Source organism: Gadus morhua, chromosome 22 (genome assembly GCF_902167405.1).
Source record: "Gadus morhua chromosome 22, gadMor3.0, whole genome shotgun sequence".
Taxonomy (NCBI): Eukaryota; Metazoa; Chordata; class Actinopteri; order Gadiformes; family Gadidae; genus Gadus; species Gadus morhua.
In genome coordinates this window covers 3,744,023-3,771,357 of record NC_044069.1, presented here as the reverse complement: position 1 = coordinate 3,771,357, position 27,335 = coordinate 3,744,023, and the positions used below count along the sequence as shown (strand labels likewise).

The following is a 27,335-nucleotide window of genomic DNA, read 5'->3' as shown; positions in this document are numbered from 1 at the left end:
GATCAATTGTATCTGAATTCACTTCAAGTTGCTTTTGATAATGCCTAACTAAATAGGCTGGTAATAGTTAAAAGTTCAGTCATATCAGCTGGCCAAGCTGACAGCAGTGGTTCAACATAGACGTAACCCTGTAGCATTCACACAGCATTATAACTCACTATAACCCAAAACAACCACCCAGCATTCATTAATATCATGTTATATAATTTATTAGTGTTTTTACCCCGAACAGAACCCCTAACACACCGGATATTAACCCACCGGAAGGCTCCGGCGGAGGACCCGAGCAGACCCACCGGAGAGGGGGGGAAAACGGAGGAAAAAAGGCCTTTTTGGGGGGTTTCTGGGGGCGGATTTGGACAAAGTTTCCCCACCGTCCCGTCCGGAGGAGGCACCGGGGGCACCGGGGACTCGACTCTACCGGTAACAAACAACTACTTACTGATTTACACGCTTTTGTGAGCGCTATTCGTACCGCCGGAAGTCTGCATGCGAAGCCGTCGACGCTTCTTTTTTTTCTTCCCTCAACCGCTCATCGTTTTTTTTTTTTTTTACACCCAAGTCGTTTTTTTTTTCCACCTCATCTTTTTTTTATTTTCACGGCGAGGGGGTAATAACAACCGGTAGCGAAGGCACCGGGAAGCGGTTCCGTTGACGAGGCGAACCCACGGCGGCGGGCCTCGGGAGTCCTCGAACAAAAGCTCGTGAACGTTAACGGAGGAGAGTCTCGTCTCCCGTTCCCTGCCACGCGGGGGGCGCACCGTAAACAAGCCCAGCGGTCCGCGTCACCCCTGGACCCTGTCACCCCTGGTCCCTGTCACCCGCTTCATCTCCACATACATGGAGGCGGAATGCAGGTCATTTGGCCTTCATGTTCCGAATCGGTGCATGGGGTGGAAGTGGCCCACTGCAGGGACTCGTGTCATCTTAACATATACGGAGGCCTCAATATATGTTAAGATGCTCAATGCTCAGTAAACGTTAGGATGACACGTACAGCGACCGGAGCTGACGCGGACAGCCCGACTTGTTTACGGTGCATGCGGAGCGCGAGTCCGTGCCGCTCGTCTCAATTAGACGTCTCAATTGGGATCGGACATGTGTAAACAGCGTCCGGCGGGCGGAGGACGCGGTGTCACACTCAAAGCCGCACACTGAGGCTCGTTGGTATCCTGTTATGCTTCCTAGCTGCTGGTGGTCCGACTGCTATGTAGGAGGCGTTTCCCGAGAACCAACCGTGTACTATTTCATCTGCTCTGCTCCATGTTTCACCGCTCTAGCTCGGTGTGATGGACTGCGTGTTGTCGGCGCTCGAGCCCCGCCGGATTGTGTGTGTGTGTGTGTGTGTGTACACTATGGCCGTGTGCACGAGTCTGTCCGACGCAGCACTAACTAATGAATGTGCTTCCATTCTTCTCTCTGATGCACATGAACCCCCCCCCCACCACAGCTAGTGAGATGCAAACGCATGGCGATCAATAAAAACATGGGAGTTCCTGACATCATGCGCTATACCTGTTGAACCACGCCTCTCCTCTAGCCGCCGGTCCGCTCACATTCGTGTTTCTTGCAATGCAGCACAAAAAGTTCACATTGGGGGGAAATCAGGAACTTAATTACATTATTGCAATTTATTAGACGCTTTAAATCCAAAGCGACTTACTATGGTTGACACACACATTGACGGCGGAGTCAACCACTCAGGACGACAGCCAGCTCGTTAGGAGCAGTCAGGGGGAGGCGTCTTGCTCAGGGACACCTCGACACTCAGCTTGGAGGAGCCGGGGATGGAACTAGCAACCTTCCGGTTTCCAGTCAACCTCCTCTACCTCCTGAGCTAAGCGGACCCAACTTGTTAGTGCTAGTTCTGTAGGTTGAAATACCTGACCAAGGAATAGTCTCCCATCAAGACACACATGTGCTGGATACGCAGACAGCATCTGGTTGTGAATTCAGATCTAGCCATCCCGATAGGTCACATGTTCCCATGGTAATATCCATGTCATTATGATGAGATTTAGTTAACCCTTATTATTCCGTCACATTCAACTCGTACATCACAACTTGCTTTGACAACCAGACATTGCATTTGCTTTGTTTTCATGGTTGGTTCTGTTAGCATCATTAGCTCCGTTAGCTTTCCCTCCATGTTGGTTCGCTGAGAGCGATGATGTCATCATGCTAGCACCATTTCTACTCTCATAATCCTAACAAAAAAGGGTGGCAGCGATTGTAATCCATAAATGGTGTTCTAGGTTAAGCAATTCTAGTTTAGCAATTCAAGTTGAGCTATGTTGACCCAGACTCCCATCAGGTGTGATTGGGAATAGTGTCGACTAAATCAACTCAGTCCCCTTCGGGTCACCAAGGTGAGGGACCCCCCAGATGGACCTGGATCAGGGGGAGCCAACCTGGTCGCCTCGGCCACCTGGTCACGTTCTAAAATGAGCACGAATAAATAAAAGACTAACACTTGATGTCGATTTTATGGCAATGAAAATATTTAATGTAACTTAAAAAAAACGAATGTTTTACGAACTCTAACCTTGTTTGTAAAGTTCAGTATCGTGCCCCTTTTTGCTGAGTCAAGCTAACGAGCACAACTTAAATCTGGAGCTAGCTGCTGGGTTTACCCACAAAATAAACCAAAACATTGCGGAGTTGAGAACGAAAACTTTGAATTTTCACAATGATTGGTAGGAAGAGTTATTTTTTACAACTGTGAAAGACAAGTTTGTGTGTCTTATTTGCGGGGAGACTGTTGCGACTGCGAAGCGGCACAATGTGGAAAGACATTACATTAGCTGTCACATTAGCTTCCAGGCTAACTATCCACCTGCAGAAAAGGCCTGTGAAGTAAAGTAGCCCTTCGTACGACTGTATCCTTGAGGTAGCTCTGACTCTGGTTCAAAAAGGTTGGATACCCCTGACCTAGATCAACCGTCCACTTCGGACCACACAGAACAGCATTCATCGCTGCGGCATCCCATAATAATAACCCCCTGGAGGACTGATGCATCGGCCTGTTCTCTGCTTCTGTCCTCCTCTGGTTGAGGTGGTCCGTGGCACCACACACACCTCGCTATGCTTGGTCTGTTGTCGTTGGCCCTGTTTGTGTGCATGTGCATGTGTCTTTGTGTGTGTGTGTGTGTGTGTGTGTATACAGTGTATATGCGTGTTTGTGTGTGTGTGTGTGTGTGTCTGTGTGTGTGTGTATGAGGGAGAGTGCCTCATTCTAAGTGTGTTGCTTTCTGATTCCAGACATTATGGACGATTCCCATTTCAACTCTGCATACTTCTGGTCGCCCGTCCCAACTGTGCAAGGACAGGTACAGCCCCGCTCACCCTGCCTCAACACACTACACGCGGTCGGCTTGGTTTCTGTGCTGGACGTGATGGGTAGTCGGCCACAACTAGACACACAACAACACTACAAGGTGCACGACAGAGACTGACTATTGATGAGGCTAGACCCATGGCTACTGATCACTCACCAGAGCTCCGTACAATCTGTCCGTCGGTGGTCGTGGAAGAGGAGGTGACATCTCTCTTTGTCCTTCTCTTCTCCTTCTCTCCTCTCCTTCTCTCTTCTCCTTCTCTCCTTGTTTACTTCTCCTCCACATACCTGCCTCCCCTCCTCCCTTCCCCTCACCCCCTTGATGTCCTTCTCTGCCCCCCCCCCTCTCCCCCATCTCCCCCTCTCTGCCCCCCCGTCCCCCATCTCTCCCCCGATTCTCTCCCCCTCTCTGCCCCCCACCCATCTCCCCTCTCTCTCCCCCCTCTCTGCCCCCCCCCCTCTCCCGTCTCCCCTGTGTCTCCCCCCCATCTCCCCCTCTCTCTGCCTCCCCCCTCTCCTCCCTCTCCCCCATCTCTGCCCCCTCTCCCCCCCACCGTCTCCCCCCCACCGTCTCCCCCTCCCTCTCCCCCATCTCTGCCCCCCCCCGTCTCCCCCTCTCTCTGCCTCCCCTCTCTCCTCCCTCTCCCCCATCTCTGCCCCCCCTCCCCCCCCCGTGTCCCCCTCTCTCTGCCCCCCCTCTCCCCCCCCCCCCCGTCTCCCCCCTCTCTCTGCCTCCTCCCTCTCCCCCCCGTCTCCCCCTCTCTCTGCCCCCCCCCCCTCCCCCCCCGTCTCCCCCTCTCTCTGCCCCCCCTCTCCCCCCCCCCCGTCTCCCCCTCTCTCTGCCCCCCCTCTCCCCCCCCCCCCGTCTCCCCCTCTCTCTGCCTCCTCCCTCTCCCCCCCGTCTCCCCCTCTCTCTGCCCCCCCTCTCCCCCCCCCCCCCCCCGTCTCCCCCTCTCTCTGCCTCCCCCCTCTCCCCCCCCGTCTCCCCCCTCTCTCTCTGCGGTAGATCGAGAACGCCATGTTCCTCAACAAGATGAAGGAGCAGCTGGCCCCGGAGAAGGGGGGTCCGTCCCCCTCCTTCCCCCACGCCTCCTCCCACTACCCCACCATGGAGGGGGGGCCGGGCGGGGGCAGGGTGGTCCCCAAGCAGGAGGGGGGAGGCGGGGGGGGGCACCACCACCAGCCCTCCCACAATACCCAGAACCTGGGGGGGGGTCAGGGGACCGTCTCCGGCATCATGGCCGCAGGTCAGGGCTCCGTCCGTCCGTCTGTGTCTCTACTGTACTCTGCTGTCTCTACTGTCTCTACTGTACTCTACTGTCTGTACTCTGCTGTCTCTACTGTCTGTACTCTACTGTCTCTACTGTCTGTACTCTACTGTCTCTACTCTCTCTACTGTCTCTACTCTCTCTACTGTCTCTACTCTCTCTACTGTCTCTACTCTCTCTACTGTCTCTACTGTCTCTACTGTACTCTACTGTCTGTACTCTACTGTCTCTACTGTCTGTACTCTGCTGTCTCTACTCTCTACTGTACTCTGCTGTCTGTACTCTGCTGTCTCTACTCTACTGTCTGTACTCTACTGTACTCTACTGTCTGTACTCTACTGTCTCTACTGTCTACTGTACTCTACTGTCTCTACTGTCTACTGTACTCTACTGTCTCTACTGTCTACTGTACTCTACTGTCTCTACTCTCTCTACTGTCTCTACTGTCTACTGTACTCTACTGTCTCTACTCTCTCTACTGTACTATACTCTCTACTGTACTCTACTGCCTCTACTCTCTACTGTACTGTACTCTACAGTACTCTACTGTCTCTACTGTACTCTACTGTCTCTACTGTACTCTACTGTCTCTACTCTCTCTACTGTACTATACTCTCTACTGTACTCTACTGCCTCTACTCTCTACTGCCTCTACTCTCTACTGTACTCTACTGTCTCTACTGTACTCTACTGTCTCTACTCTCTACTGCCTCTGTACTCTACTGTCTCTACTGTACTCTACTGTCTCTACTCTCTACTGTACTCTGCTGTCTCTACTGTACTCTACTGTCTCTACTGTATTCTACTGTCTCTACTCTCTACTGTACTCTACTGCCTCTACTCTCTACTGTACTCTGCTGTCTCTACTCTACTGTACTCTGCTGTCTCTACTCTACTGTACTCTGCTGTCTCTACTCTACTCTACTATCTCTACTGTCAGGAGAAGGGATGGGATTAAATAAGTGTAAACTTCTTCCCACTCCTTTTCGAACATGTTACAATTATCAAGTATTTGTCATTCAGGTATCTAATTATGCTTTCTATTTTGTGTAACATCATTATGTTTTGTATGATATTTCTGTTTTTCTTTTACATGTTCGAAATAAGTGTTCAATCAAACTGTACTCTACTGTTATACTGTATACTATACTGTACTACCGTCTGAACTGTAGTACTCTTGTCTCTCTCTCTCTCTCTCTCTCTCTCTCTCTCTCTCTCTCTCTTCCCCCCCCCCCCCCCCTCTCTCCCATCATCAGATAAGAAGCATGACATCGTCCCCATCATGCCGACCCCGGGGAAGCGGGGCAGGAAGAGGAAACAGGTGATGGGCAGACTGGCGGGCGTGGGCGGAGTCCTCCCAGCAGGAAGTGATGCGTTGATCCTGGCTCACCTGGCGGCCGGCGGACAGGTAGCCCACAGACCTCCGAGATGATAAATGTGACAGAGTCAGGTTAGCTCTCTCTGTCTCTCTGTCTCTGTGTCGGTCTGTCTCTGTCTCTGTCTCTCTGTCTCTCTCTCTCTCTCTCTCTCTCTGTCTAACCCTCTCTCTCTGTCTAACCCTCTCTCTCTCTCTGTCTAACCCTCTCTCTCTCTCTGTCTAACCCTCTCTCTCTGTCTAACCCTCTCTCTCTCTCCGTCTAACCCTCTCTGTGAACCCTTATCTTCTGTGTAAAAGGTACATCACACCTTTCATCATTATAACAAGATGTTACCTGTAATGTGTGTATTAATACACACATTTAATAGTGTTAGTATTATTTTGTTATTTATTGTGTTCGTTTATTTAGCCCAACTCTAATCTCTCTCTCTCTCTCTCTCTCTCTCTCTCTCTCTCTCTCTCTCTCTCTCTCTCTCTCTCTCTCTCTCTCTCTCTCTCTCTCTCTCTCTCTCTCTCTCTCAGCACCACACCGCTGACCCCTACGACCTTTCCAACGACGAGGACGACCACGTCAACAAAGATGGCCCCAAGTCCTACAGGTAGAGAGCATCCTTGGTTTCCATGGCGATGGTAGGGTTTGTCCTCCTAGCAACAGCTCTGTGAAGTTAAAGTATTGGTTCCACCACGTTCCCAGTGTGTCGTGGTTCTAGTGATGGTTCCACCACGGTCCCCAGTGAGTCCTGGTTCTAGTGATGGTTCCACCAGGGTCCCAGTGAGTCCTGGTTCTAGTGATGGTTCCACCACGGTCCCCAGTGAGTCCTGGTTCTAGTGATGGTTCCACCAGGGTCCCAGTGAGTCCTGGTTCTAGTGATGGTTCCACCACGTTCCCAGTGAGTCCTGGTTCTAGTGATGGTTCCACCACGGTCCCAGTGAGTCCTGGTTCTAGTGATGGTTCCACCACGGTCCCAGTGAGTCCTGGTTCTAGTGATGGTTCCACCAGGGTCCCAGTGAGTCCTGGTTCTAGTGATGGTTCCACCACGGTCCCAGTGAGTCCTGGTTCTAGCGGGGTCCTGTGCTGTGCCCCAGGTGCCGGATGTGTGCGCTGACGTTCTTCAGCAAGTCGGACATGCAGATCCACGCCAAGTCGCACACGGAGGCCAAGCCCCACAAGTGCCCCCACTGCTCCAAGTCCTTCGCCAACTCCAGCTACCTGTCCCAGCACATCCGCATCCACAGCGGGGCCAAGCCCTACAGCTGCTCCTACTGCCAGAAGGCCTTCAGGCAGCTCAGCCACCTCCAGCAGCACACACGGTACGGCCACGTGTGTGTGTGTGTGTGTGTGTGTGTGTGTGTGTGTGTGTGTGTGTGTGTGTGTGTGTGTGTGTGTGTGTGTGTGTGTGTGTGTGTGTGTGTGTGTGTGTGTGTGTGTGTGTGTGTGTGTGTGTGTGTGTGTGTTAATGAGGTTTAAAGGGGTTTCTCAAATCGACTAATTTCACACTAGGAACGAAACCAGAGAACAAGACACTTGTGGTATAAGGCCCCGTCCACACGAAGCCGAAACGGGCGAAACCGTTACGGTTTCGATCTATCCGGTTTCGAAGTATCTCCGTAAAGACGAAGCCAAGCGAAACCGGATAGATCTGTAGAAACACTGTAGTAAACATTCCAGGCCCATAAGGGGCGCTGCTTCTGGTACACAAATCCAGAAGAAGAAGAGGCGAGCATGCGCATAAAGGCTGCCCCCCGAACCACTAACAACACAAACAAACAGCTCTTCTACGAAGGCCAACTAGATTCTCAATAAATAATGGCTTAGCAACCCAACAAGGGACATGATATGCTGCAGAACGTTGGGATTTTGTTGGGATTTCTGAGACTCCGCGGGCTTAAGAGCCATTGGCTAGGAGGTCGAGGGGCGGGGCGATGACGTCATGGTTTGCGGTTTCAGTCGGTTTCAGGCGTCCACACGAAACCAAAACGAAACCGGGTAGATTTGAAACCACCTCCGAGGGTGGTTTCAGAAGTTTTGCGGTTTCGGTCAGCGGATTCGCCGGCTTCGTGTGGACGCGAGGCCGAACCGTACAAGACCTTTGCGGTTTTCGCCATGAAATCGGCTTCGTGTGGACGGGGCCTAAGATGGCTGCTGTTCTGACCCTTGACCTGTGTGTGTGTGTGTGTGTGTGTGTGTGTGCACTGGCAGGTGACTGGCCCGTTTCAGGCCACACCAGAAAGACCCTTTGCTACCCAGCTGACGATCAGAGCAAAAGCAAACAGGATCTGCCTTTGTAATGCCCCTTCTCCACCGACGGTACAGCCCAGACTTAGCGTGGCACGGCCCGGTGTGGTTCGAGTTCCGGTTTGATGCTAGTATTTAAAGATGTCAGGTGTCAGGCTCAGACGTCGCACTCATCATTAGGTGACCTTGGGTGTCTTGAAAGGCGCCTCTAAATTAAATGTATTATTATTATTATTATTATTAGTCGTCCAGTGGCGTCACTCTGGCCAATCAGTGGCCAGCAGCCTGTTTACGTCACACAAGAGGATCAGATCAGCTCTCTGGGAACCTCGACGGAGGTGAGACTAAAAAATGACCAGGTACCAGGTACCTCATTTTGGCAAGCGAAACGCAAAAGAAGGCGGGTCGAGGTGAGTTCAGCTGGTACTGTCGGTGGAAAAGGGTCAATAGTGTAGAAAGCAGATTAACATTCGAATGCTCAGCAATCCTCAGTAAATAGTAGTACTAGTAATAACTGCAGCAGATCGAGGGTGCAGCGTTTAGTACAGCTACGTTCGCTGTAATCCCGGTACGGCGTTTACATGCTGATAACCCCGCTCACATCTCCATTCATGTAATCTGAGTATACTCCGTCTGCAGCACCTTCGCCCAAAACCATTTGATCGATCATTTGAATAAATCGAAATAAAACTGATGGATGAAGTCCTACCCCTCAGGCAGACTCTCTGCTCTGTTGGGTTTGGTTTTTATAGAGCTGATTTTGGTCGTCTAGCGCTCAGATACACACACTTACTCACTCACAAACCCATCACTCACTCACAAACCCATCACTCACGCATGCATGCACCCACGCAACCAAGCACGCATGCAATTACTCACTCACTCACTCACTCACTCACTCACTCACTCACTCACTCACTCACTCACTCACTCACTCACTCACTCACTCACTCACTCACTCACTCACTCTAACCAGGGCTGCCCGGGGGGAGGGGAGAAAGAGAGAATGGGGGTGACTGAGCCTGCAGTGTGTGTATGTACTTTGATTGCAGCATAAAGAACATGCTCTCAAAGTGTAATCACAGCCATTGACAGCAAGTCTAACCCTCGTGAGCTGATACTGAAGCCCGTCAGTCTCTCTCTCTCCCTTTCTCTCTCCTGTCCCGACCCTCCCGTCGTCATAGCAACCACACGGAGGTCAAGCCCCACAAGTGCCCCCACTGCTCCAAGTCTTTCTCCAACTCCGGCTACCTGTCCCAGCACATCCGCATCCACAGCGGGGCCAAGCCCTACAGCTGCTCCTACTGCCAGAAGGCCTTCAGGCAGCTCAGCCATCTGCAGCAGCACACACGGTAAGGCCCCTGGTGTGTGTGTGTGTGTGTGTGTGTGTGTGTGTGTGTGTGTGTGTGTGTGTGTGTGTGTGTGTGTGTGTGTGTGTGTGTGTGTGTGTGTGTGTGTGTGTGTGTGTGTGTGTGTGTGTGTGTGGTTTAAAGGGTATCTCAGGTCGACTCATCTCACAACACTAGGAACGAAACCAGAGAACAAGACACTTGTGGTCCAAGATGGCTGCTGTTCTGACCTGTGTGTGTGTGTGTGTGTGTGTGTGTGTGTGTGTGTGTGTGTGTGTGTGTGTGTGTGTGTGTGTGTGTGTGTGTGTGTGTGTGTGTGTGTGTGTGTGTGTGTGTGTGTGTGTGTGTGTGTAGAATCCACACAGGTGACCGGCCGTATAAGTGTGTCCATCCTGGCTGTGAGAAGGCATTTACCCAGCTCTCTAACCTACAGGTAACTCACTCACTCACTCACTCACTCACTCACTCACTCACTCACTCACTCACTCACTCACTCACTCACTCACTCACTCACTCACTCACTCACTCACTCACATACTCACTCACTCACTCACTCACTCACTCACTCACTCACTCACTCACTCACTCACTCACTCACTCACTCACTCACTCACTCACTCACTCACACTCCGACTCACTCACTCACTCACTCACACTCTGATACAATCACGCTCACACACTAGCTCGCTAACTCAATCGATCACTCGCTTCATCATACACACTCACTCCCTCACTCACTCAACTACACACACATTGGCTTGTGAATCATGTGTACTCATTGGCTGTTGGTACATCTGTTCTTATTGGCTGGTGAATCGTGTGTTCTCATTGGCTGGTGAATCGTGTGTTCTCATTGGCTGGTGAATCGTGTGCTCTCATTGGTCGATGAATCGTGTGTTCTTATTGGCTGGTGAATCGTGTGTTCTCATTGGCTGGTGAATCGTGTGTTCTCATTGGCTGGTGAATCGTGTGTTCTCATTGGCTGGTGAATCGTTTGCTCTCATTGGTCGATGAATCGTGTGTTCTCATTCGCTGGTGAATCGTGTGTTCCTATTGGCTGTGTGCAGTCCCACCGCCGGCAGCACAACAAGGACAAGCCCTACAAGTGCCACAACTGTAACCGTGGTTACACGGACGCCGCCAGCCTGGAGGTGCACCTGTCCACGCACACTGTCAAACACGCCAAGCTGTACTCCTGCGGCCTCTGCAACCGCTCCTACACCTCCGTACGTACCTGTCCATAACACACCTGTCCATCACACACCTGTCCATCACACACCTGTCCATCACACACCTGTCCATCACACACCTGTCCATCACACACCTGTCCATCACACACCTGTCATCACACACCTGTCATCATACACCTGTCATCACACACCTGTCCATCACGCACCTGTCCATCACACACCTGTCCATCACACACCTATCAACACACACCTGTCAACACACACCTGTCCATCAGTCACCTGTCATCAGTCACCTGTCATCAGTCACCTGTCCATCACACACCTGTCCATCACACACCTGTCATCCACACCTGTCCATCACACACGTGTCATCAGCCACCTGTCCATCACACACCCGTCCATCAGCCACCCGTCAATTGGCCACCTGTCCATCCCACACACCTGTCAATTAAACAATTGGAATTGGTTTTTTCCTTCAGCAGACTCGAACCTTAACTCTCTCTCTCTCTCGACCAGGAGACCTACCTGATGAAGCACATGAGGAAGCACAACCCCGACCCCCTGGCGGCCGGGGGAGGGGGGGTCGCCGGGGGCAACCAGCCCCACGCCCCGCCCTCCGGCGGCGGGGGGCGCGGCCGGGGGCGTGGCCGCGGCAGAGGGGGCGGGGGCAGGGGCGTGTCGCTACAGAACCAGAACCAGAGTCCCGGGGTGAGCTTCCCGCCCCAGCAGCCCGGGGGGGCGGTCCAGTGCCCCTTCGACCTCCACCAGTACAAGACGCTGTCGTCCGGCGAGCTCCAGTACAAGCCGGTGGGCGTGGCCGACCTGTCGGTGGGCCACAAGGACCTGTGCCTCACCGTGTCCACCTCCGCCATCCAGGTGGAGCACATGAATTCCTAGGAGCCCCCCCGCCCCCCCCCCAACACTCCACATCCCCCCCGTTCCCAGGGTAACGCCACGCCGACGAAGTGTCCCTCCTCCTCTTGGCGGGCCGGGTTCAGAGCCTCCGCATGCCCGGTCCGCCCCGCCTCCAGTCTGAACCGGACCCGGCCGGACTCCAAAGGGACACCCTCCAAACGCCGGCCCCCACAAAATGGCTACCCTAGTTGACATTTCAAAGCGGACCTGTTCCATCGGTAATCAGTGTAACGAAGGGTCAGATATCTACCTGTTGTGGACCGGTGTTTCCCCGGGTCTCGAAGGTCAGATATCTCACTGAGGTGCGTTCAAAGTCGCTCGCGAACGATTTGAAACGTGTTCTGTTAAGCTTGCCGATTTCTTCAAACGTTCGCGAACATAGGCACACTGTCAGAAGAGGTAGTTTTCCGCAAGCAGACATGGATCACGGACTGCAAGAGATGTGCTCCCAGAAGAAGATTAACATTAATTCCTTTCCTACACATAAAGCAAAAGATAAGTCGTTTCGTGTAGCCTATCTACACTCTTACTTCAACTGATGTCTTGTGCATCCTCCAATGTGATCTGAACGTGAGTTCGCAGTGTGTGTGCACAAATCCAGTGACGTAGCCCTCTATTCTTGAATCATCCGAATACCTTGTCTGGAGTAGCCTATACCTTCTACGAGATCGACAACTTCTAGACCTTCTTCTGTAAACTCGTCAATTATCATGGAGGCTGCAGCTAATACAATGGCCTTTCTTGTCGCCATTTGATTGTTTACAGTTTGTTTAGTTTCAAACAAACGTTTAGAACGTTGTCTAAAAATCGTTCAAATTGTATCGTTTAAAGTCAACGCGCTCGCTGCGAATGTTCGGCTATGTTCGCCGATTCTGAACGCACCTCTGTTGTGGACTGGTGTTTCCCCGGGTCTCAAAGTCATCCCATAGTGGTCGATTGGGTTCAATCAGACCACACAAAATGGCGGACATCGTTCCATTTGCGGTTGGCCAACAGTTTCCCCCCCCACCCCCAACCAGGACGGACATAAAGGCTCACATTCTGTAGGACCCAAAACTTGACCAAATATCCCCATGGAGACGCATGTAGCACCCCCTCACCCTCCAACCCCCCCAAAACACAGCGCAGGCTCTGACCGAGGTGTTGGCCCCTCCCCTCCAAACAGATCCCGCCGGATCGCGTCGGTCGGTCGGGGCCCGGGCATTAGGACCAAGGGTTCTCCCTCCTCCCCCTCCTCCTCCTCCTCCTCCTCATCCAGCATCAGGAGGGTCCGGCTCCCGGTGGTGACGCTGGTGGCGGCGGGCGCCGTCGGGGGCGGGGCTCTTGGGGGGCCACACCCCGGTGGACTGGAGACCGCCGGGTCACATGGGAGATGATGGAGGGGGTCCGCGTGACGGACCTCCGGCCAAACATTCCAGCTTCAACATCCCCCCCCCCCCCCACACACGCACACCAGGGAGGAGGTTTCTCCCTGGTGCTTTACTGTTCCTGGGAGGAGTGTGGAGACCCCAGAGTACTGCTAGGACTTCCTCCTCCTCCTCCTCCTCCTCGTGGCAATGTGCCTCTTCAGAGAGAGGACCTTCTTTTTCTAGAGTTTTTAAAGCGATGGCTCCCGGTGATCTAAGATGCTAACCCCGGGAACCCTCCGGGCTGGTCCGTCTGGAACCGGCCCGGGTTCTCCTGCTGCGGGCGGGGTCCTGATGGTCCATAGTGTTTATCAGAATCCGTGATATCGTAGTATGGGATCGCGATGGATCATCAGGACTCGATGGGATTGTTTGAAGGATGGTTGCTACCTTTTTAAGCAGTTGTCGTTCGTCTTGCCACTGTTTCTGAGCTCGACCAAAGACAAGCCGCCGAGGACGTCTCGACCGGTCTTTTTTCTGACCTTTCGATCAAGGGGAGCCCTGATTGGGTAGCTTTGGACGGGGGGGGGGGGGGGGAAACAGAACAGACCAATCACAAAGACTTGAAGAGGACCAGTGGAACAAGGAGGATCATGGGAAAGCTTGACGGTGTCCTGTAACTTTAAACAGAAAAAAACTTTTCTCACTTTCCTAGAAAAAAGAAACAAAAAGGCGAGACAAAAACAAAGAAGAGGGCGTGTCCTCAATCGTCTGGGCGACATTGGACCAGCATGAGTGCGTGGATCTCCGCACTTACAAAGCAGCACCCAGCCTGCACAAAGTATTGAAAGACAGTCATCCATCGATCGATTCATTAATGAATGTATTGATTGATTGATTGATTTGGGGGGGTGGGGGGTTGTAAAGCAAAGCACTTGATGAAGCCCGGTCTTCATCCCCTTAGTTCTCATCATGGTCGTTCGGTCCATTTGTATTGTTTATATTCCACTGTATGTTATATTATACCACATGTATGTATTTTTATACCGAGCAGAGAGGCGTGTGTGGACCTGAGTGGGGCAGAAGCCAAAGTGAGTGAATGAATGTGACGGGAGTGAAGAGTTTTAATGAATATAATTCAACTGAAGAGACTCGACTACAGTCGTCCAGGCAACCATGTTGCCAGCGGATGAGTGGAGAGTGGAACCCAAATGGCTGATAGGTACTGTTGACAAGGTTCTCTTGTTGTTTTGTTTGTTTACGCTGTTGTTGTTCTTGTTTTTTTTCTGTTGCTTCACCTTTTGAAACCAGACGTTATTACTTTCCATGTTATTGATGTGTGTGCAAGCATCCAAACGCTGGCACGGAGGAGGCATTATCGCATAACTGTATCCTGTACATTAGCTAGGAGAGGTCTGGGGTAGAGCTCTACAGAACCCCGCCCTCCAGCAGGTATAGCGCTGACCTCTCCTCCTCTCCTCTCCCCTCCCTTACTCTGTCCTCTTTCCTTCTCCTCTCTCCTTTTCTACTCTTGTCTCCATCTCTACTTTCTCCCTCGTGCTCCTCCTCTCCCTCACCTCCTGTACTCTCTCCCTCCTCTCTCTCTTTTCCTCTCCCACTCTGCTCCTCCTCTCCCCCTCTCCTCCTGTCCTCTTCCTCTCCTCCTCTCCCTCTCTCCTCCTGTTCTCTCTCTCCCTCTCTCCTCCTGTTCTCTCTCTCCCTCTCTCCTCCTCTCCCTCTCTCTCCTCTCTCCCTCTCCTCCTCTCCCTCTCCTCCTGTCCTGTCTCTCCTCCTGTCCTCACTCTCTCTCTCTCTCCCTCTCTCCTTGTGTCCTGTCTCTCCTCCTCTCCTCTCTCCTCCTGTCTACTCTCCCTCCTCTCCCTCTCCTCCTGTCCTCTCTCTCTCCCTCTCCTCCTGTCCTCTCTCTCTCCCTCTCCTCCTGTCCTGTCCCTCCTCCTGTCCTCACTCTCTCCTCTCTCCCTCTCATCCTGTCCTCTCACTCTCTCCCTCTTCTCCTGTCCTCTCTCCCTCTCCTCCTCTCCTCCTGTCCTCACTCTCTCCTCTCCTCCTGTCCTCACTCTCTCCTCTCTCCCTCTCCTCCTCTCCTCCTCGTTCCTTTCCAGTCAGGCACAGGAGCCCATTATGGTTCTGGGTTTTGTCTACAAAGTGCTTCCAGGGTGAGGAGACCTCGTACGAACCTTCCATCCACCACTGTGTTCACTAAGGAGCCTGCACCCGTGTGCGACTCTGGAGAGAAGAGGAGAGGAGTGGGGAGATGTATATGGGGAGTTGTACGTTAGGTTGAATCCCAAAGTGACACAGATGGGTCTACTGTAGATACACACGCATCTGCACTCCGCATGAAATATTATGGGATGAGAACTCAAATCCGTTGGAATGTTGACACAAACCAAAGGCGTGGCACTCTGCCAGCCCGTGTGGAAATACAAAACACATTTGTAAATGTATAAAAAAATAACAGAATCCACAATATAATTTTCACCTGATGGAGACAAGAGACTTCTGGTTGGAGCACTCACAGAAGGTGTATATGGCAGGTCTTCTGGTCCGTACCTTATTATTAGTTTATGAAAATAACTAACCCATATGGCAAGCCATTTTTACATTTCATCTGTAAATTGAACTAGTCACTATTTAACAGTTGTTCATATTTTGGTTATTGGTCCCCGTTCAAAATATTTTAGTTTTACTCCTAAAATGCGTTACACACTAGAACATTTACATTAGATATATACGATTCCCAAGTTGCTTGTAAGAATTTGCACAATTTTGTCATTGAATCCTAAAGTGCTTTGTGGTTCAGATATAAACCATTTGCCTCTGGCTTATCTTTACAGCTGTAACTAGTATATATTTCATTTCTACCAGTCACTTATTCAGTAGTATTTCAATAGTGACTTGTGCCTTTTCCAATTGTTAACATTCTGTTGATAGTTAAATTATACAGTTACTTGTAAAACTAAGTGCTAACATTTGAATAGTGACTAGTTAGTTTTACGGATTGCATGTTGAAATGTCTTGACGGATACCTTTTTCCCCAATTACAATTCATATTTTTTTTATATATCACTGTGGGACAAAAATAAGGTCTGTAAACTGCAGCCTTGGTCAACTGCAGCCAATCAGAGGTCGCTCTCCTCCAGCAGGCCGTTTGATTGGCTGTTCCTTGTATACTGCCCCCTGTGCTTCATTGTGTATTTTTATGGAGAAGTTCTCAATATTCTTGTTAACGTCGTTATTACTTATAATAATACTTAACTACCCTCTTATATACACTCTTGCATACTGTACACACAGGTAAACTTCTTGCTCATCTGAATAGACTGTTTCCAATAAAGAAAAGAAAGTTTGGGGAACATTTTCAGACTAAAAATATACATTTCTTTTTCTTTGCGTGATTTTCTTCTAATACATGATTAACTCCGTTTCAGTAAGGGGACATTAATGCCGCGTTTCCACTGCAGGGTGCGGTACGGATTGCGTTTCCACCGCCAAAAGTGGGCGTGACCCGGACTGAGCCGTACTCGTTTTGCCCTCGTTTTCAGTACTCCTCCGTTGGGGTACTGGTAGTCTCGCAAAGCCAGTCCAAACTACAGCAAGTAGAATGGTAAAAAAAAAGCTACAAAAAGAATACAAATAAAATAAAAAATAAAATATTCAACGCAACTCTGACGTCGCCCAGCTGGTGGGGGCTAATGACGTCATCGTTTGCGTTTCAGGCGTCCACACACGAAACCGCACAGTTCCGGAAAGATTTGAAATTCGGGCACCGGATTCGCCGGCTCCGTCTGGACGGTCGGCCGAAAAGCACAAGACGATTCGTGTGGATGCCTGAAACACAACGATGACGTCATTATCCCCCCACCAGCTGGGGGACGTCAGAGTTGCGTTGAATTTTTTATTTATTTGTATTCTTTTTGTAGCATTAAATAAAGCCCCTTGATACAATTAATTACTAACTGTAGATTAAAAAGTAATTCTGCTCAATTTAAAAGGTTGAATCTCCTGTGACTGAATGTTTGTATACAGCGCGCAGGCTGCATGCGCGCAGGCTTGATGCGCTCCACTTTTTTCTGTGGAGAACCAGCGCCTCGAATATTTACAGCGTTTCTACAGCTCGATGTCGTTTCGCAATGATTCCGTAAGGATATTCCTGAACCGCATAAAACGAAACCGGATCGTTTTCGCCCGTTTCGGCTCCGTGTGGACGGGGCCTCATATTGCATTAAGGGACATGCTGATCTCCTCCTGTCCTCTTCCTCTCCTCCTCTCCCTCAATCATGCCGAATATAAACAACCATGAACAGGCAGGGGTCCATGAGCGCTATATTATAAAAACAAGTAGGCCTATTTATTATTTAAAAATAGACATAAAAGAATGACCTGTCGCAGTAAAATAAAAGAAACACAACAACGCAATACTAATGAAAATAATAATAATTATCTATTTAATAACTGCCCCTCAACCTGTGTTTAACGTTCTCATCCTCTATGTTGACATTAATCCAACGTGAGTCATCCATTCCCCACCGTCAGGATCGTTCTTCAAATAATTCAAACAGCTGAAGCTGGCGCGCCCAGACCCAACGGGGCGATCTGATTGGGCGGGGCGAGGGGGGCGGGGCCAGTGCCGGTCCGACCAATCCGAGCGGCGGCTGTAATGCGCCCAACGAAAACAAATGCGTTTCAAATTCAAACGGCTGCAGACCAGGAAGGAAGAAGTCCACCACAGACCCGAGCCACGGTAAGGCCGATAAACAAACATTAAAATCACCGTAATCGATCGTCAAAGTCGGTAAATTGTGTTCCCACCGTCCGGTTCCGTATCCAGAACATTCGAGTCCGGATACGACTCTTGTTCACATGAATAGGTACTCCATGGAGGGACTCCGTAGAGAGCGCCCCTTATTCATGTGTCGCATCTGGTCTAAAAGGTTCTGGATAGATACGACTAGATAGATAGATAGATAAGACTTATGATCGCATTAATAGGGCTCTCTGTGGAGTCCCTCCATAGAGGGCCCTATTCATGCGATCATAAGTCTTACCTGGGTGTTTTTAAATGGTGCGGAACTCGGATGGCTTCGGTTTCACCAAGTTTCATCTTTGTAAGCATTAGCCTCTCTTTCTTTCCAGAAGTGTGTTAACTTTTAAAGTGAGCTGAAGTGATTTAACCCCAGCTGGGTTCCTCAGCGTCAGGACAATCCGATCAGACTCGTGTGTCCTTGAACTGGGCTCTATGTGGAGGGCTTGGCAGTCTAGATCATGTATGAACAGGGCTATCTGTGTACGGGTGGGCAGTAGAGGTGGCTCGGTCGCGAAGCAGTCTAGATCATGTGTTAGCAGGACGCCAATCATACTAATGTGAGTACAATTGTTCTCCCCAATGTGTTTTTTTTTTACCAGGCGGGAAGAGTTATGAGCGGCAAAGAGGTGAGTTCCATCACAACATCAACACACCCATCCACGTTGCTGGTTTCTGGTTCACATCATTTCAGTTAGCATCAGAGCTGCATTCTGGTCTTCAAATATTGAAAAGTTATGCCTTGCTTTTAATTTGCATTATCGATGAGTAGTTTTAATTGCTTGTTTATATGCCTACCATATTTGTATCTCATTGAAAGGTTTGGTTACGCACTTATTCAAGATTTGCATGGTATTGTTAGCTGTTTGAATCCTTTCTTGACTCAAACAAGCCAAAATAAAAGCGGTCTGAAGAAGAGGATAGGTTGTCAAGATAATTTTTATTAAGAAGTTCTTTCAATTACTCAATGTTTTCCTAAGATAGTGATGAAGAGAAACTTATTTTTAGGACATGTCGACCAGCAAAATATTTGATTTGATATTAGAGCATGATCATGGGAAAGTTACCAAGGATGCATTTAGGGAGACAATGGGTGAACGATATTCTTATAGGGAAACGTTTGCATTGTGGGTAGTGAATACACAGGTAACAAAGATAAGTGGGAGTGACCATTGTGGAGAGTTTAGGATTGGCGGGAGAGGCCAAGTTAAACTGCAATACACTATGGGGGAAGTGGACCCGTCGGCAAGGCTGCAAGACCATTAAAGGAATCTACACAACAGTCAGTCGATTGGCCTGGCCTCAGTATCACACTTAGTGGCTGCACTGGGAGTGCAAATGTGAATGATCTTAACCTCTCTCAGTTAGAGGGGAATGGAGGTATCTTAAGTTCCAGGGAAAATCTAAACGACAAACAAGGTTACTGTAATGTTTATAATTGTGTATTATAGTCATGCTTAATATTTCCACGACAGATGGGTTCTTTTGAGTCTGGCCGTCAACATTTCCCTCGAAGCGCCGTTCATTTTGAAAGGCTACTGTGTTTCATCCACCATCACGATGTGAACCAGCCGTCGTACTTTCATCACGTCAACACTCGACCCAATGCAGCCGTGTGTGTGTGTGTGTGTGTGTCGTGTTTGCAGAACGCGTTGTCTCGTCTGCCGATAATGTCGGCAAAGCGTCCGGCAGCGGCAGCTTCCAGCAACACCAGCGGCAGCAGCATGGAGAGCACGGGCCAACCAGCCCAGGTACGCCCTGACGCTAATCAACCAATCCTACTGTGGCTACTATGACACCAGCCTCTGATAGGCTGGCAGGCTAGGTTGATGCAACACAACTAGCTGGTTAGGTCGTGACAACACAACTAGCTGGTTAGGTCGAGACTACACCGCTAACTGGTTAGGTCGAGAAAACACAGCTAGCTGTTTAGGTTGATACAACACAGCTAGCTGGTTAGGTTGAGACAACACAGCTAGCTGGTTAGGTTGAGACAACAAAGCTACCTGGTTAGGTTGAGACAACACAGCTAGCTGGTTAGGTTGAGACAGCACAGCTAGCTGGTTAGGTTGAGACAACACAGCTAGCTGGTTAGGTTGAGACAACACAGCTAGCTGGTTAGGTTGAGACTACACAACTAGCTGGTTAGGTTGAGACAACAAAGCTACCTGGTTAGGTTGAGACTACACAACTAGCTGGTTAGGTTGAGACAACTAGCTGGTTAGGTTGAGACAACTAGCTGGTTAGGTTGTGACTACACAACTAGCTGGTTAGGTTGAGAAAACAACTAGCTGGTTAGGTTGAGAAAACAAAACTAGCTGGTTAGTTTGAGTCAACACAGCTACCTGTCCAGGTGGAGACAGACAGACAGACAGACAGACTGCTACCTGTCCAGGTGTGTGTATCAGAGTCTGATGGGGGCGTGTCCTGTCTCTGCAGAAGAAGCAGCGCCGGGAGGCGGAGCCGGCGAGGCCCAAGGCGGCCCTCAGCACGGCGCCCGTCCGCCGCCCGCCCGCCGCCAGCGTCTCCCGGGCGCCGCGGGCCACGGGTGCTGCCACGGTGGCCGCCGCGCCGTCCAGAGGCGTCCTCAGGAAGACCGTGGCGTCGGTGGCGCCGAGGGGCGGGGCCAGGCCGGCGGCGGCGGCGTCCTCCTCTAACAAAGCAGGTGGGTGGACTTTAGCTCCGTCCGGTCCGTAGGGGACTGTTGGCCCAGGGCCCAGGTCTTAGTGGATGGTAAACGGAACGTGGTGCTGGGATGTTGACGCACCAATCACAGACCTAAGAGGGCGCTGTTGTTTGAGGGCAGACATTGTTAGAAAATAAAATACAGAAAAAAAATTAAATGTTCATCCACCCAACTTTAACGGTATTGGTTAGTCGACGTTACCCCCCCCCCCCCCCCCCCCCCCCCCCCCCCTCTTAAAGCGTGGCTGGACGCCCTCGGTGTAATCGACCCAGAGCCGTGTCCCGTGGGCGCCCGGTCACTGAGAGGTCAACGTGTGGTAACCACGGCGGCGGTGGTTGTGTGTCTGCTCCCTAGGGGCAGGCGGGGCTGTGGCGGCGGCGGCGGGCGGGCGGCGGCCGGGCTGGGACATGCGGGGGAAGGTGAGCGACATGCAGGCCAAGCTGCAGTCGCTCCAGAGCCGCGACCGGACGGCGAAGGAGGAGACTCTGGAGCTCCGGGGCGCCGCGGCCTCCGCCCAGCAGAGGGCAGCGCAGCTGGGCGAGGAGCTGGAGGGCCAGAGGGGCCAGCTCTCTGCGTACCGGGGCGAGCTGGCGGAGGTCCGCGGGGAGCTGGAGCGCGAGGCGTCGGAGCGGCGAGGGCTGCAGCGGGAGCTGGGCGGCCTGCAGGAGGCGCACAAGGTGGTGCTGACGCTCCGCGACAGCCAGGAGCTGGAGCTGCAGGCCGGGAGGGCCAAGCTGCTCGCGCAGGGGTCCAGCCTGGAGCTGCTCCAGGCCAGCCTGCAGCAGCTCCAGGCCAGCCTGCAGCAGCGGGAGCAGGAGGTGCGGCTCCTGCAGGATACGGTGGGCCAGCAGAAGGACGCGCTGCACGCCGGCGAGATGGAGCGACGGCAGCTGCACAACACGCTGCAGGAGCTGAAGGGGAACATCAGGGTCTTCTGCAGGGTGCGCCCCCTGGTCGGCGGAGGCCCCAGCCCCCACATCCTGCTGCCCCCCGACGACCACAAGGCCCTGGTCCTGGCCAGGTCCGAGGAGGTGAGCGACGCATCCCATAATGCCACTCGCAGAGGCAGGGCCGTAACCCGGACTTAATCCGCTCCACCTGTTCTGAGGGTGCAATCGTGGGAGGTGGGCGACCGTGTTGGCCAACCAGAATGCTCCTCTCCACGGTAGAGGTAGGAGGAGTGACCTTTGACCTCTGACCCTCTGTGTCTCCTCAGTCTCACGTGGGCCGGACGGGGGACACCCAGAAGACCTACAACTTCAGCTTCGACCGCGTGTTCGGCCCCAGTGCCAGCCAGCAGGAGGTACGCACTCGTCGACGCGGGGGGAGAAGGCCTTTGGGGTGTCGTAGTCTGAAGATGAGCCGCATGGCAGCGCTACACCTCCACCTGCTACTAACTGTTGGCGCTAAGCCTTCGGTTTATCTCTGCTAGCACGGTTTTGGGCTCTAAGCTGTCCGAGGCCTTTCACCGTTTTTTTCCTAGCCAGAAAACTTTATTGCCAATTAAGCTCTTGAATGAACTGATTTACTCCTGTTGGTCCCTCTCCTGCTTTATCCCTCCCCCTACGACGCCTCCTCCTCCTCCTCCTCCTCCTCCTCCTCCTCTCCCTCTGGACTCCTCCTCCTCTCCCTCTGGACTCCTCCTCCTCTCCCTCTGGACTCCTCCTCCTCTCCCTCTGGACTCCTCCTCCTCTCCCTCTGGACTCCTCCTCCTCTCCCTCTGGACTCCTCTCCCTCTGGACTCCTCCTCCTCCTCCTCTCCCTCTGGACTCCTCCTCCTCCTCCTCCTCTCCCTCTGGACTCCTCCTCCTCCTCTCCCTGCAGGTGTTTGAGGAGATCTCCCTGCTGGTGCAGTCTGCGCTGGACGGCTACAACGTCTGCTGCTTCGCCTACGGCCAGACGGGCAGCGGCAAGACCTTCACCATGGAGGGGGGGGACTCTGACGCGGCGGTGGGCGTCATCCCCCGCGCCGTGCAGCAGGTGTTCCTGGCGGCGCACAAGCTCGGCGCCCAGGGGTGGGAGTTCTCCTTCACGGCGAGCTTCGTGGAGGTCTACAACGAGAGCCTGCGGGACCTGCTGTACACCGGCAAGGGCGGCAAGCGGCCCGAGCACGAGATCCGCAAGTCGGCCGCCAACGAGATCAGCGTCACCAACCTCACCTACCAGAAGGTCGCCACCGAGGGACAGGTAACCACGCCGCCGCCAGACTGCATCGCCACGGCTGTCGATGTTACGCAGCACTGTGTTAATGCTACACGGCGCTGTGTTAATGCTATGCAGCGTGATGTTAACGTTGCACACGGCGCTGTGCTAACGCTACACGGCGCTGTGCTAACGCTACACGGCGCTGTGCTAACGTTACACGGAACTATGCTTATGTTACACATCACTATGCTAACGCTACACAGCACTGTGCTAACGCCACATAGCACTTTGCTAACGCCACATAGCACTGTGCTAACCTTCCACGCGTGCGTCACGCTGCTGTCGCTCGTCGCCCCCTAGGTGCAGAACCTCATCGCCATAGCCAACCAGAACCGCTCCACGGCACAGACCACCCTGAACGACCGCTCCTCGCGCTCCCACTCGGTGTTCCAGCTGGACATCCAGGGAGAGAACGCCGGCCGCGACGTCCGCTGCAAATGTGAGTGTGTGTGTGTGAGGGTATGCTAATGCTAATGCTAATGCTGCAGGGGAACCGGGTTCAGCGATACAGCGCCCCGGGAGCACCCGGCATGGGGGGTGAGGGGTCGGGGGTTCGCGTTGAGGCGAAGCCCTCCTGGAGTGACTTCCTCCCTTCACGTTGAAGCCCGCCGTCGAGCCGTGCACCGGCCTTCAGCCCTCCCTCCGTTGAACCGTCCCTCGGCTCGCCCGAGGGCCCCCCCCCCCCCCTCTAACGGAGCTCTCTCTCCCCGCAGCCACCCTGTGCCTGGTGGACCTGGCGGGCAGCGAGCGCGTGCTGAAGAGCCAGGCCCAGGGCGAGCGCTTCAAGGAGATGACGGCCATCAACGGCTCCCTCTCCAACCTGGGCCTCGTCATCACCGCCCTGGCCAACAAGGTCAGGACCCCCCCCCCCCCCCCCCCCCACTGTTACCCCTGGCCGCCATCTCGGTTCCGAGCGCTAGCTAGCTGGCTGCTAGCGCTTGGAACTGAGACGGAAGTTGTGATGTCCCAAACGGCGGAGTCTCTCAGGCAAAACATCTGAGTGTGTGTGTGTGTTTGTGTTTGTGTTACAGGAGAGCCACATCCCATACAGGAACTCGAAGCTCACCTACCTGCTGCAGAGCTGCCTGGGAGGGAATAGCAAGACGTGAGTGTCTGTCTGTCTGGTCTGGTCTGTCTGGTCTGGTCTTGTCTTGTCTTGTCTTGTCTAAAGCATATGGGGAAGAGGTGGACATTGTGTTTCTGTAGTGTGCCCGAAACGGCACATGGATCATTTTAGATCATCGCGGTTTATAAAATCCAAAAGGAAATGGGTTTGTCGCCGTTGCTCTCTGCCCAAGAGGCGATAATGATAGAAATTAAGTATATGATTGAAATATGCACAAATGCATTCAAATGTACGCATGTTTGTATCCATAAACAATAGGGGTGGGAAAAATAATCGATTCTTCGATGCATCGCGATGCTCTCCAGAACGATTCCGTCTCGATTCAGATAAGTTAATAATCCGATTTCTTTCTCTGAGAACAATGACGTTAAAGTCAGATCTCGTTGACGGACATCTTTACGCACAGTGTTTGGTTTGTTTACAGCCTGTGCGCAACGTGATTCCTGGCAAAACGTTAGCGATTGGTTATGGCAGATCATCCAGTGTGGCACTGGGCAGATCCTATAGTTTAAAACTTCCAACAGACACCCGCCTAAGTGAGTTATCGTTTGTCAATCGAGTAGGTCCAGACTCTCTGTGCAAATGAAATAAAGTACGAGGGTCTGGTAGGACCAGGCTATCTGTATTGGCCAATCGGATTTGTCTTCACGCGATTGCGATTCAGCCTACGCATAGCATGCACGCAAACTCACACCCAGACACAAGAACGACACAAGTTCTTATTATTATAATTGACTAAGAGCGGCTCTTTCTTTAATAACATAGGAATGAAAGATTAGAAAGAAAAGAAAACTGAATCTGTTTATTTTTTACAAACTTCCACAGTGTGTCGTAATGCAAGCTGCATTGATTATTGCATTGTTCATAGAAAGTAGGAAGTGATTAGCAAACTCTGAGTAGAAAATGCAGATGTTTATACATTATTTTGAAAATCACGATGCATTGAGATGCATCGATAATCGTTTTAGAATCGAATCGTCGACCTCTGACTCGGAATGAAAACTAACCGTGAGGTGCCAAGAGACTCCCACCCCTAATAAACAAGGATCACCTCCAATCAACGTGGAAAGAAGTCTGTATGGGTCTCACGCAATGACCACAGCGAGATTATTCTTGCCATTCTGGCACGAGAGCGCCCCCTCCTCCGAGGACTATTATGGGATGTGATTGAAACTCCTCCCCCTGTCCTCTCTGCAGCCTGATGTTCGTCAACATTGCGCCGGAGCCAGACAGCTTCGGCGAGTCCCTGAACTCCCTGCGCTTCGCCAGCAAGGTGGGACACCCTCCTCCTCCTCATCTTACTCTCACTCCTCCTCTCTCCTCATCTTACTCTCACTCCTCCTCCTCCTCATCTCACTCCTCCTCTCTCCTCATCTTACTCTCACTCCTCCTCCTCCTCATCTTACTCTCACTCCTCCTCTCTCCTCATCTTACTCTCACTCCTCCTCTCCCCTCCTCTCCTCCTCATCTCACTCCTCCTCTCCTCATCTTACTCTCACTCCTCCTCTCCTCATCTTACTCTCACTCCTCCTCTCCTCCTCACCTAACTCCAACTCCTCCTAACTCCCCTGTTCTCTTTCCTTATCTTACTCCAACTCTTCTTCCCTCCTCCTCCTCATCTTACTCTACCTCTCCTCCTCATCTTACTCTACCTCTCCTCCTCCTCTTACACTAACTCCTGTTCTCTCTCCTTATCTTACTCCAACTCTTCTTCCCTCCTCCTCCTCATCTTACTCTACCTCTCCTCCTCTTACACTAACTCCTGTTCTCTCTCCTTATCTTACTCCAACTCTTCCTCCCTCCTCCTCCTCATCTTACTCTACCTCTCCTCCTCCTCTTAAACTAACTCCTGTTCTCTCTCCTTATCTTACTCCAACTCTTCTTCCCTCCTCCTCATCTTACTCTACCTCTCATCCTCTTACACTAACTCCTGTTCTCTCTCCTTATCTTACTCTAACTCTTCCTCCCTCCTCCTCCTCCTCTTACTCCTGTTCTCTCTCCTTATCTTACTCCAACTCTTCCTCCTCCTCCTCCTCCTCCTCTTACACTAACTCCTGTTCTCCCTCCTTGCAGGTGAACGACTGCTTTGTTGGAACAGCATCCGCCAACAAGAAATAAGCTGTTCTTTTTGAAAAACCTTTTTGTTGCATATTTTAACATGTGATTTTTCTAATAAACATTATTTTAGTAGCGCTGTGTTGTTGCATTGTGCTTACACTGTATTAAACCCTGTTTTAGCGATGTAACGCAGTAGTGAGTATAGCACAATATGAAGAATCTGTACCCAATGCGTGATCAGTTTGTTTATCCAAATGTCCTAAAGAGCATAAGGATTATAGACCTAACAATATCTTGTTAGTTTAACCAAAGAGAAACTTGACCCCTGTCAGTTTGCTTATAAACAGGGCTGCGGCACAGAGGATGCGGTCGCCACACTGGTCCACCTGATTACAAAACATCTAGATCAGTCTAGGGACAACTATGCAAGGGTGTTGTTCTTGGACTTTTCTTCAGCCTTCAACACGATAGTCTGATATATTGGTGTCAAAGATGGTCCAGTTAGAACTGAATCCATATTTGATTCACTGGTATGCATGTTTCTTAACCAACAGAGTACAGAGAGTAAAGGCGAACAGAACCCTATCCATGTTGGACAACCACTTCAGGAGCTCTATACTTCCACGTATGACAACAGCATGCTGAGGTTGGCAAAAAACATCACCTCAAACACTAGTCATGTTTTGTATAGTGAATACAGGTTATTGCCCTCAGGAAGGGGATACGAGGTACCTCTTTTCAAGAAGGTTAGACTAAAGTATTTTGTCCATCAATCGACTTTGATGCTAAACCGGAGATAGGCGAAGTGGTGGACAATGTGCTCTCGACTATCTGTACCCATGTATGTACATTTGTTGTGTTTCAATGTGTCATGTCAATGTGTGTAATTCATGTTTTCTGTTTTTACATGCAACGGCTGATGGGTCGCAAAGCAAATTTCAGCACTGCTGACGAATAGAGTTCATATATCATATCCATCTCACTATAATAACTTTATAATGTGTATTTCTGGTTGAGACCAAAGTAAAGGACTAGCTTGTAAAGAGAAAAGTGAGTTGGTAGTGTCCAACGTCCTTCGGTCTAAATGTCTGATGGTCTTTTATTAAACAGAATCAAGTCACTGACACGTGGTGTCACTCTGCGTCATTTCACACATTTATATCGGGCAGCGTTTACGTTGCTTCCTTCATCTTTTGGCAAACAGATTCCGTGAGGCCACCACGGATTTCGAATTAAGCGCCCGTGGTCGACTCGCTCGTTGAAACGGTGATCTGTGTGTGTGCTCAGTGTCATTTACTTGCATTGGCGCAAATTCCGTGCCCATATCACGGAAATCGGCGTGTTTCCGTGATGATCCCACGGATTTTGAGTTCAGAGTCCGTGGTCATTTCACGGATTCCTGTGAGACCAGGGCCC

General features: G+C 51.4%; 2 protein-coding genes across 2 annotated transcripts; both read left to right on the top strand.

The window, feature by feature from the left end:
• The first annotated feature begins 245 nt into the window (after positions 1-245).
• On the top strand, positions 246-14,632 carry znf384a (zinc finger protein 384 a). Its single transcript, XM_030346617.1, has 10 exons — positions 246-423; positions 3,262-3,329; positions 4,344-4,584; positions 5,862-6,013; positions 6,506-6,582; positions 7,070-7,294; positions 9,404-9,571; positions 9,923-10,001; positions 10,636-10,794; positions 11,275-14,632. The coding sequence occupies exons 2-10, from the start codon at positions 3,267-3,269 to the stop codon at positions 11,653-11,655; spliced, it is 1,545 nt and encodes a 514-aa protein (XP_030202477.1). The 5' UTR covers positions 246-423; positions 3,262-3,266; the 3' UTR covers positions 11,656-14,632.
• A 3,031-nt stretch (positions 14,633-17,663) lies between these two features.
• On the top strand, positions 17,664-27,043 carry kifc1 (kinesin family member C1). Its single transcript, XM_030346592.1, has 12 exons — positions 17,664-17,784; positions 18,447-18,473; positions 19,491-19,595; positions 20,284-20,509; positions 20,885-21,561; positions 21,747-21,833; positions 22,355-22,717; positions 23,036-23,174; positions 23,449-23,588; positions 23,767-23,840; positions 25,059-25,134; positions 25,935-27,043. The coding sequence occupies exons 1-12, from the start codon at positions 17,701-17,703 to the stop codon at positions 25,977-25,979; spliced, it is 2,043 nt and encodes a 680-aa protein (XP_030202452.1). The 5' UTR covers positions 17,664-17,700; the 3' UTR covers positions 25,980-27,043.
• Positions 27,044-27,335: the final 292 nt, after the last annotated feature.